This window comes from Mesocricetus auratus, unplaced genomic scaffold (genome assembly GCF_017639785.1).
Source record: "Mesocricetus auratus isolate SY011 unplaced genomic scaffold, BCM_Maur_2.0 Super-Scaffold_100007, whole genome shotgun sequence".
Lineage (NCBI taxonomy): Eukaryota > Metazoa > Chordata > Mammalia > Rodentia > Cricetidae > Mesocricetus > Mesocricetus auratus.
This window is the reverse complement of record NW_024429191.1, coordinates 74575662-74587201: the sequence shown is the minus strand read 5'-3', so window position 1 is coordinate 74587201 and position 11540 is coordinate 74575662. Positions and strand designations below refer to the sequence as shown.

General features: G+C 47.1%; 1 protein-coding gene across 1 annotated transcript in view; it reads right to left on the bottom strand.

Annotated features, from left to right (window-relative positions):
- Positions 1 to 3618: 3618 nt before the first annotated feature.
- The window catches only part of Skap1 (src kinase associated phosphoprotein 1), a 286838-nt gene continuing 278916 nt past the window's right edge, over positions 3619 to 11540 (bottom strand). Inside the window, exons 12-13 of the mRNA XM_040749572.1 lie at positions 5416 to 5524; positions 3619 to 3964 (exon numbers count right to left, since the gene is read on the bottom strand). Of these exons, the coding sequence (XP_040605506.1) occupies positions 5426 to 5524 (99 nt within the window). The 3' untranslated portion in view covers positions 3619 to 3964; positions 5416 to 5425. The remainder of the gene's footprint in view (positions 3965 to 5415; positions 5525 to 11540) is intronic.

Here is an 11540-nt window from a genome sequence, read left to right as displayed (position 1 = left end):
CAACAGCTCCATGGCAGAGACTGCAGGCTCTCTCAACAGCCTGGGCATCGGGAAAGGAAGCCTGGTTGGCAAGTTTACTGAGAAGCCAAGCCTGCAGGAGAAGGGACTTCATTAGAAGGGACATTGCCAGGCCTCATGCCAGGAGAGCTGGGTCATCTCTCTATTGCCCGGCTCCTCAGCTCATTTTCCCTTGTTTTTAGTGTGCACACACATCCCAGCAAACATCAACACTCTCCTTCACTTTCAAGAGTGCCTTTAATATGGACCTGGGCATGGTGGCATACATGTGTAACCCCAGCTGCTCTGGAAGCAGGGACAGAAGGACCATAAATTCAAGGCCAGCTTGGGCTACTTAGATCCTGTCTCAAAAAGCGGGGTGAGATAAAGTGGCAATCCCAGCACTTGGGGGGCAGAGGCAGGAGGATCTCAAGTTTGAGGTCAGCCTAGGCTTCTCAGTGAGACCATCTCAAAAACACCAGAAGACAGTTATACAAATGTTAGTTCACTCTTTCGTACCCGTTTCCCTCCATTATATTTATTTAAAAAATTGTACCAAAAGGGATACAGCTTAAAATTCTGGGCCAGTGAGATGGCCTAACTTGGAATAACTCCGCTTAGCCAGCTGAGTTCAAGTCTCGCAGCCCACATGATGGGAAGCGCGGACAGACTCCATCCAGTGAGGTCTACTTTGACCGGCACATGTGCTCTGGGACCCTGTGTCCTTTCCCCCAATAAGTACAATTTTAAGATTAAAAAGTGTCATCGATTCAATTTCAAAGAATGGTTATCAATTTATAACAGCATGTTTCTGGACCAGTTTTTGATAGGAACGTGGGGCAAATAATTCAAATTCCTTGAAAAAGATAATCTCTTTTAGGTGTGAGTTTCAAATTCCTTACTCTTGAGGGTTCATCCCCACTTTTCCTTAAGAAATCTAAGTTTTCTCTGAAGAAAAAAAATCAGAAACAAAACAATGACTGACCCCCCCCCAAACAAAACAAAACCCAAAAAGCAAATCAGGATCTCCTTCATAACTTTCTCCCAGCAGGAAGTACCTTCTGCCTGCAGATAGAATCAACTCCCTCATCCCCACTTTGCCCTTCCTAAATATAACAGGTCAGAGAAGTTCTTAGGTTTTTCTCCCTTCTAGATAGGGTCTGGATGTGTATCCCTGACTGGCCAAAACTCACCTTGCAGACCAGGATGGCCTCTAACTTTGTGATGATCTTCCTGCGTCTGCCTCCTGAGTGCTGGGATTCTACGTGTGTACACTACTCCTTGCTGAGGACAGATTTCCAAGATGCCTCTTTGCACTTGGGAGGCAGAGGCAGGCAGATCCCTGTGAGTTTGAGACCAACCTGGTCTACAAGAGCTAGTTCCAGGACAGCCTCCAAAGCCACAGAGAAACCCTGTCTCGAGAAAGCAAAACAAAACAAAAAAGCCTCTTCGTGTATATCTTTTAGGGATAATCTCACAGGTGCAAAAGGGATCCCTGACCAAGGGATTGTTTTAGATGCTGGAAGCAATGGCCTTGCTGTTAAGAGCATTGGCCAGTGCAGGGAGTGACGGAGTCACCTTGTCCTCTGGCCTTTTTCAACCCCTTTCCACCCCACCCCAGATACTTGCTCTTTCTCTTCTGGGATCCCCCTTTCTGGTGTCTGACTCAAATGGTAGTCACACAGTCCTGTTCTTGCCACCTCGTCTTCCAGACTGGGGCTCGGGGGCGGGGCTTTCCAAGGAAGGATGGGTAAGCATAGAAGGGTTTTGTGATACACACTGAACAATACCCATTGTTCTTACTTATGGGCTGGGATTGGTGCAAAGGAGGTTCCTAAAGCAGAAGGCAATTGGTTCTCTGGTTCACCTGCTCCTATGCTGCCACCTAGTGGTTCCCTCTCCTTTAGCACCCTGGGTAATAGGGGGATGGTACGAATACTTCTCTATCAACAGCCCCCACCCAAGACCCAAACTGTCCCATTTTTCTCACCTCTCTATCCATCATACAAAGAATTGCTTCCATTTTTTTATCTCAGGATCTGGAAGTGAGTAATTATAAGATTCCCCCCGCCCCCACTTTGGAAAGTTTGGAACCTACCGACATCCCAGCATGCTGTCTGGTTTCTTTCTCTCCTGTGGTGATGTGAGATGAGAACTTGCTTATAGTGTGGTCCTGACAGAGGTGAGGATGGCTTCTGCCAATCCAGGGCTGCTCCGAATCAGCAGTTTTGGTATAAAATTTCTATAGTTGCTCAGGTGCCTGTCTTGCAAAGTTTCTCACGTAGAGTCTGGCAATAAGAGTTAGTTCTTACTGAGCTGCTATCGAGTGCCAGGTACGTCTCCAAGTACACAGAACTTGACAACCCTTTCATCTTTCTAATCACCCAGTGACCTGCTGAGACAGAGCACGCCCCCTTCTTGAGGCACCAAATGCCAACACATCACAAACTGGGAAAGGATGTATTTCCGGGTTGTCTGGTCCTGGGGTTTGTACTCCCGACCACTGTTCTGTTGCCTCTTCAATGTGCAGAACTGTGTGCAGGTGACTGGAGAGGGAGCAGGGGCTCCGTGTTAGAGAGAGAGCCGCTCAGAAAGCTCTTCCTCAGCCCACCAGGGATCCATGCACTGCCCGCCACAGTGTCCACGGAGGCGCTCTCCAACGTGCTGATTCCCAGGCCTTGCTTCCGCCTCTGTCTCAGACATTCATCACATCAGAGAAAACAACCAAGTAGCCAGCCAAAGGGAGTCTGAGGAACTGACCCGACACCAGCAATCCCAGGTTCCAAAGATGGCTGTCCTGAGAGACAGCCACAAGCCTCCTTTCCTGGTTGGACTTTTCTCTCTGACTATCCCTTCCCACTTTGCAGATGGTAAGAATGCCCAGCAGTGACATTTTGATACAAATAAAACAATTTCAGGGCTGGAGAGATGGCTCAGTGGTTAAGAGCACTAACTGCTCTTCCAGAGGTTCCTGGGTTCAATTCCCAGCAGTCACATGGCAGCTCACAACCGTCTGTAATTCCAGTTCCAGGGGATCCAACACCCATGGCAAAATACCAATGCACATAAAATAAAAATAAATATTGAAAACCAATTAAGACAATTTCATTCTTTTTTTGTTTTTTTTTTTGATACAGAGTTTCTCTGTATTGTTTTGGAGCCTGTCCTGGAACTCGCTCGGTAGACCAGGCTTGGTCTCGAACTCACAGAGATCCCCTGCCTCTGCCTCCCAAGTGCTGGGATTAAAGGTGTACACCACCACCTCCCACCCGTGTTTTTTTTTCAAGACAGAATTTCTCTGTGTAATAGTCTTTGCTGTCCTGGAACTCACCTTATAGACCAGGTTGGTATTGAGCGCACTAAGAGTCCCTCTTGAGTGCTGGGACTAAAGTCAAAACAATTCCTTAATACTTACTTGTTATTTATTCGGGTGTGTGGGTATACATGTGCCATGGTACCCCTGTGGTGGTCAGAAGACAACTTGTGGGAATGGGTTCTCTCCTTCTACCATGTGAGTCCTGGGGTCGTCCATCAGGTTTGGCAGCAGGTGCCCTTACACAGAGAGCTGTCTTGCCATCCCGTGATGCTAAGTCAGAAAGTAATTCAGCCCCACCACACAGAAAAGCAGCACATCTAAACTTTATTTGTTCTTTGCAAGCCAGCAGAACTCAACTCCTCCCACGATTTCCATCATTGTTGCCTTCTTTGTAGCAAGCTTGTAGAAAAGATAGGTGTGGGTGTGTGGACATTGATTACAAAGGGGCAATCAATAAGCCAGGAGCCGGCTGCTTCAGGAAGAGACTTGATGAACTGTTCTCTTCCTACGGGTTTCATAGTGGTTTAAAGTCACACAAAGCCGAATTTTGGATCTGTTCAGCGAAGAGAAGAATCCATGGCCAAGCAGAGGATGGGACTTCTTGAGGGTATGCTTTTTCATCAAGACAGGATAGAGGAAAGAATACGTTCCCTGAAGGATGGAAAACGTACATTTTTCTTTGATGATTCAGATTATAGAGGTATGGGGAGGGTGCAGCTCTGCTGGCAGAGTGCTTGCCTAGTATAGTGCTGGAGGCAGCCACCAGCACAGCATGAACTGGGTATGAGTGCACACACATCACCCCAGTACTCAAGAGGCAGAGGCAGGAGGACCAGAAGTTCAATGTCCCCCTCAGTTACAGAGCAAAGTTGAGGGAAGCTTAGGATCTATAAGAGGACGTCTCAAAAGAATGGGGGTGGAGAGAAGTCTGAGAGTAATCTCTATGGACTGTCTGACTCCCTTTTAAACCAAGCAGAAAGGGATGGCTTCTCTAGACACAGTTGCATACCAATCGACATGCTAGAACACTAAAGATGGATGCTGGGACTCAAACTCAGGTCCTCTGGAAGAGCTGTGCATGCTCTTAACCACTGCGCCAGCTCTCCAGCCTCCTCTGCTCCCGTTTTATATGGTGAGATGCTGCTGATAGGTGATCTGTGAGCAGAAGGGATGTGTATGAAGCTTGTCAAGTGTCCTCAAAGGCAGAGGGTGTGCCCTTCTGTGTCCTTCATCTTTCCTGCTGACTAGGATGAGACACAGGGGCTGGAGCTGAAGTACCCGTCTTGGACAACCTGGGAAATACTGGTCATCCAGTGGAACACGAAGGGATGCTACCTAGAACCTGAGTGCCTCTGACGTTTCCTTCTAGGTTTATACAAAGGAGCAAAATCAATTTCTGTTAATGAAGTCATTGTTAAATTTTCTGACACTCTTAGTTGAGCCCAGTGCTAAGTGGCATAGTCCTGGGACTGAGGAAAACACACTTCCACACTCTCCTCCCTCATGTAGCCCAGGCTGATTTAGAATTTGCTCTTTGCTCTCTCTTTCCTCTCTCTCTCTCTCTCTCTCTCTCTCTCTCTCTCTCTCTCTCTCTCTCTCTCTCTCTCTCTCTCTCTCTCTCTCTCTCTGCACTTCCCTTTTCTATCCCCTCTCCCCCAATAAACTCTTTACATGAAAAAAAGAACTTGCTATGTAGCTGAGGATGACCTTGAACTTCCTATCCTCCTTCTACCTCCCTCCTGCCTAGGTTCCTGGTGTGCACCAGAGTGTCCTTTTTTATGTGGTGCTGGGGATGAGAGCAGGCGTCAAGCATGTTAGATATGCAGTCTGCCAACTGAGCTACATCTCTAACCCATGGGTTTTCTATCTTTTTTCATTTCCTTCTTAACTTTACTTATTTTTAAGCTTTCATATTTGAGAATATCATACATATATGTATGCAATGAAATATGTCCACATCCACCCCCTTTCGTTTGAATCATTAACATCATTTTTGGAAAGGAAGAAAAAGGCTACTTCACTGATGACATCACAGAGAAGCAAACTCTCAGTTGACAAACTGTACTCTACTAAGGGCGATTCACTGATGTTGACGCTGATACCTGGGCTTCATCATTCTTCTGTTTCAAAGGCGGTGGTGAGATAGTCCTTTGGAACAATCCCAATGAGGCTGTTCAGCTCTCCTACCCACCAGCCGTACATGTTGTACTCCTGAAAAGGGAAAAGAAGAAGATGGTGGTTGGAGAAATGCTTCTATAAACCTCACACAAGGATGGTGGGGGGGGGGTCTGTGGCTGGTTTCTTTGCTGGCTGCCAGAATGAACTGTAAATGCCTTTCATAGGATTATTACATTTAACAAAGTCATCTAGAGGAAGAAGTAAGTGTGTTCATTTTGCTCTCACTCTGTCTACATAGTGACTGAGCATATTTACATACCTGATGCTATTGCAGAACCTAACGGCTTTTTAAAAAAAGGATTTATTTATTTATTATGAATACAACATACCTCCCTGTATCCCTACAGGCCAGCAGAGGACACCAGATCTCATTATAGATGGTTGTGAGCCACCATGTGGTTACTGGGAATTGAACTCAGGACCTCTGGAAGAGCAGTCAGTGCTCTTAACCTCTGAGCCATCTCTCCAGCCCGGGAAACCTAACAGCTTTTTAAAATTGTTTTTAATTGTGTGTGTGTGTGTGTATGTGTGTGTGTGTGTGTGTGTGTGTGTGTGTATAAGTGCAGGTGTCCTTGGAGGGCAGAGGAGTCAGATATCCTAAGATGGTTGTGAGCTACTTGATACAGGTACTGGGAATCGAACTCAGGTCTTGTGGAAGAGTAGTATGTGCTCTTAGATGCTGAGCCATTTTTCTAGACCCTTCCCCTTTAGCCAAGCAAACGCTATGGCTTCTTCAGAGAAGGCTGAACACTAACTAAAATGCCAGAACACTAAAGATGTTCAGGGAGTCAGGTCATAGTTCACTTCAATACTATCCATCAAGCATCTTCCTCGTGCAAAGTGTATCTGGGTTTGCTCAAGGGACAGAATGATGAGTCAAAACGCTGCTTGCTCGTTGGGAGTTTATAGGATACAGTAATGGCCTTTGGAGTCAGATAGGCTGGGAGTAAATCCTCGGTAGGCCACTTAGCAGCCTTGTGACCTTAGTTTCCTCCTAGTTTTGCCTTCCTGATCTGCATTCCTTTCCATGATGTGAGGATGGAAGTGGCACCATAGAAATAGAACAATATAAAGTGCTATACAGGCGGTCTTCCTCTTCCTCTTTGTTTTTTGAGACATGGTCTCTCTGTGTAGCACTGACTGTCCTGGCATCTGCTTTGTGGACCAGACTGGCCTCGAACTCACAGAGATCCACTTGCCTCTGCCTCTCAAGTGCTGGTATTAAAGGTGTGCGCCGGCTATAGATGGTGTGCTAAGCCTTAGATTCCTCCCTAGAGGTGCGAGATGTAGCAATAATGGCTGGCAGGTAATAAGTGATAGAGAGGAGCAAATAAGAAAGGGCCTGAGAGTGTTTTATTTCAGCTGGGTGTGGGGACCCTGATGCTATCCACATTTTACAATGCTGGTGGCTGAGCTTTAGGGGAAAAAAGAAGAAAACCAGGTTGGGGACATGGACAATTCAGGCTCTCTATCTTTAACTGGTGACCTTTTTGTTTCTGGTGTTACTCTCCTTCTCCGCCTCTACTACTTCCCCTCACTCAGCAGATCACTTCCTCCACTTTCAAAGAGAAGAGAGATGACCAGATGTGTTCACGCGCATCTCCAGCCACCGAGATGCTGTACAACTTCCCTGTACTGACAATATTCTCTTTCCCACTCAAGTAGGGAATATACCCCTCTCCTGGCTTAGCCCTCCCTCCCTCCCTCCCTCTCTCCTTCCCTCTCTCCCTCCCTCCCAACTTTCCTCCCTCCCTCCCTCCCAACCTTCTTCTCTCCCTCCCTCTGTCCTTTCCTCCCTTCCTCTGTTTATTTCATGGAGTCTGACCTCAGCCTCTCACACAAATGACTCTTTCCCATCAGCTCTAAAATGCGCACATGTCTTTCATTGTTAAAACAATTATTAATCTCCACTGCATGCCTGCTTCTCATGCCTGTTAGTCTACCCTGACCTACACCTCAGACTTCCTGATTCTCTTCTTTCATTTGCTGCCCAGGCTCTTCCTGGCTACTCACTCTTCCAGCTACTCTGATCCAGTCTTTGTCTCCCTCATTCCATATTTAGTTATTTATTTGGTTTCTCCACACAGGGTTTCTCTGTGTAGCCCTGGCTGTTCTGGAACTTGCTCTGTAGACCAGAGATCTGCTTGCCTCTGCTTCCTGAGTGATGGGAATAAAGGCGTGTGCCACCACCACCAGGCATCTTCTCTTTGATGTGTTTTCTAGGGTCTGTCCTAGCCCTCTTCTATTTACAATCTCATGTACCTTTGTAGTTTAACCACCATGTTTCTGTGAATGGCTTATGAACAAGAAAGGACTCTAGTACAGATATAAGAGCTGGGTCCCAGGGCCTAAGTGTGGACTTGGGACTAATAGCTCAGTCAGAAAAGTGCCGGCTTTGCAAGAATGAGGACCTGAGTTTGATCCCCAGGACTTACATAAAAAATCTGGGCATGATGGTCACCCTTGTAGTCCCAGGGCTGGGAAGGTTGAGACAGGTGGCTGCCTGTAACTTGCTGGCCAAACAGCCTATTGGTGATCTCTAGGTCAGTGAGAAATCTTCTCTCAGAAAAAAGGTGGACACCCAAGTTTGTTCTCTGACCTCTACACGCATGGGCAGCTGCATACACGGGCACACACACAAAACAACCCCCTCAAAAAGTAAAACACCATGCTGGGTGGCGGCAGTGCACGCCTTTAATCTTAGCACTTGGCGGGCAGAGGCAGGCGGATTTCTGAGTTGGAGGCCAGCCTGATCTACGGGGTGAGTTCCAGGACATCCAGGGCTACACAGAGAAACCATGCCTGGAAAAACAAAACAAAGCAAAGCAAAAAGAAAAGTAATAAAGAAATGCCCCAAATACATGTCCAGCAAGCTGTTGAAGCTCAGTATGTCCTAAATCTAACCCACCAGCCCACTCCTATTCCCACCACCACTCCCCAGATCTCTTTACTCCCTAAGTTCTTGACCTCAGTGAGTAAATACCAAGATGCCCTCACTTATTCAGGGCAGAAAACCAAATCCTTCCCAACATCACCCCTACCTTCTAGTCAATCCTATTAGTTCGCTCTTCAAAGTTTTACTGAAATTTTACTTCTCCATTCCCATTGCCAGTACCTTTGAGTCACGTTACTGTCCTCACTCAGAGGGCTACAGAAGCGCTCTGCAATTGTTCTCTGTGCCTGCAATTGTTTCCCTCAACCCGCTCTTCATCCTGTAGCCAGAATGCTGTAACTGCACAGACAATGCTGCTACCCTGTTAGGAACCTTTAGTGTGTGTGCCCACTGCCCTTGACAACTTCTTTTTAAGATGGGGTCTCTCTATACAGTCCTGGCTGTACTGGAACTCACTATGTTGACCAGGCTGGCCTTGAACTCACAGAGATCCATCTGTCTCTGCCTCCTGAGCACTGAGATTAAAGGCATGCGCCATGATCCCCAGCCCTCTTGCCAACTTCTTAACAAGGTGAATGAGGCTCCTTATCACCCTGTCCTGTTCAGCCTGGTGTTGTTATCCACCTCCTTAGTAAAACAGAACTCGCCTGGGCTACTTCCACAGGCTACAGGGTCTCTAGCCTGGGCTACTTCCACAGGCTACAGACTCTCTACCCTGGGCTACTTCCACAGGCTACAGACTCTCTAGCCTGGGCTACTTCCACAGGCTACAGACTCTCTAGCCTGGGCTACTTCCACAGGCTACAGACTCTCTAGCCTGGGCTACTTCCACAGGCTACAGACTCTCTAGCCTGGGCTACTTCCACAGGCTACAGACTCTCTAGCCTGGGCTACTTCCACAGGCTACAGGGTCTCTAGCCTGGGCTACTTCCACAGGCTACAGACTCTCTACCCTGGGCTACTTCCACAGGCTACAGACTCTCTAGCCTGGGCTACTTCCACAGGCTACAGACTCTCTACCCTGGGCTACTTCCACAGGCTACAGACTCTCTACCCTGGGCTACTTCCACAGGCTACAGACTCTCTACCCTGGGCTACTTCCACAGGCTACAGGGTCTCTTCTAGCCTTTGCTACTTTCACAGGCTACAGGCTCTTTATGCTTGGGGCCTTTCTTCTGCTTTTGCAGATCCTGCTTCCCCATGTCACGGGACTCACTTCTAAGCAGGCTTCAGATTTAAATTCCTGAGTTGCATGCTGAGATGTACCCCTCTGCCATGCTGTCTGTGTCAGAAGGTTTCACTCCACGTTCTACAGTGAGGTACCCTATGCTTTCCCAGAAAAGAATTCACCATGCTGCCTTTGACTCAACACTAGTCATTAGATGGGATGTGTTCCCTCTCTTTTTTCTTTTTAGACAGGGTTTTGTGTAGCTGAGTCTTGCCTTGGACTCCTGATCTTCCTGCCTCCTGAGTGTTGGGACTATAGATGTTTACCACCACACCTGGCTTAGATATATTCTAGTTTCATTGTGTTGCTGTAATAAAGCACTCTGACCAAAAATGATTTAGGGGAATGTGGTAGTTTGAATGAGAATGGCCCCCACAGGCATGCTTAGTCGACAGTTGATAAACTTTTTGAGAATGATTAGAAAGTTTGGCTTTATTGGAAGACGTGTGTCACTGGGAGTAGGCTTTGAGCTTTGAAAAGCCCATGCCGGGCCCAGTCTCTCTCTCTGCCTGCTGCCTGCAGATCAGGTTGTAAAGCTTTTAGCTACTACTCCAGAGCCATGCCTGTCTGCTTCCTGTCATGATGACCATGGACTAAAGTCCTGTGAAACTGAGCAAGCCCCCAGTCAAACGCTTTCTTTCTGAGCCTGTCTGCTTCCTGTCACGATGACCATGGACTAAAGTCCTGCGAAACTGAGCAAGCCCCCAGTTAAAGGCTTTCTTTCTGAGTCTGTCTGCTTCCTGTCACGATGACCATGGACTGAAGTCCTGCGAAACTGAGCAAGCCCCCAGTCAAACGCTTTCTTTCTGAGTTGCCTTGCTCAAGGTGTCTCTTCACAGCAATTTAAAGTTACTAAGACAAGGATGAAAGGGTTTGCTTCATCTTATACTTCAGGTTACAGTCTTTAATTGAGGACAGGAAAGCAAGGCAGGAACTATGGAAGAACGTTGCTTGCTGGCTCATAGATGGACTTGCTCACTGGCTAAGGTTTAACTAGCTTTCTTATACAGTCCAGGACCAACTGTCTATGGATGGTACCCTCCTACTTCAATTAAGACCATCAAGACAGGGGCTGGAGAGATGGCTCAGTGGTCAAGAGCCCTGGCTGTTTTTCCAGAGGACCCAGGTTCCATTCCAACAGGTGGCTCATAAATGACCATAACTCCAGTTCCTGGGGTTCCAGTGCCCTCTTCTGACTTCTGCATGCACCAGGCACCCAATACAGTACACAGACATAAATTCAAGTCAATCACTCATACACATAAAAAAGACCATGAAGACAATTATATCATAGACAATTATGACCACAGACCAACATGATAAAGAAAATTATTCAATTTAGTATCTCCCCAGCCTCCTCCTGACCAGGAGGTTCTAGAGTATGTCAAGTTCACAATTAGTGCAACCAGGACAGATAAGAAGTTTTGTTTTGGCTTGGTTTTTCAAGACAGGGTTTCTCTGTGTAGCTCTGGCTGTCCTGGAATTCACTCTGTAGACCAGGCTGGCCTTGAACTCATAGAGATCTGCCCGCCTCTGCTAGCACTGAAACTAAAGGCCTGTGCCACTACTGCTGTTGTTGGTTTTGTTTCTTGAGTTCTCAGCACTAAGGACAGAATGGGTGCAATGAATGCTTATTAGGTGAGGCCATGCTGAACAAAGGGGCAATAAAAATCTGCACTCTCAATTGAACAGACCAACTCTAAACTAGCTCCTAGATATTCCCCTTGTGATTGAACTAGTGGTGGGAGAAAGAGGCCAACTTCCTTCGGAGACAGTGGCACCAATGGATTCCTATATGCCAAGAAAAGTCTCAGATGCCACAGAAGTGAGATGGTGACTGCTGAGTGGATCCTTTAAAGACTTTGTTTTCCTTGAGACAAGGTTTCTCTCACTGTTTAGCCCAAGTTAGCCTGGAACTCACTAAGACA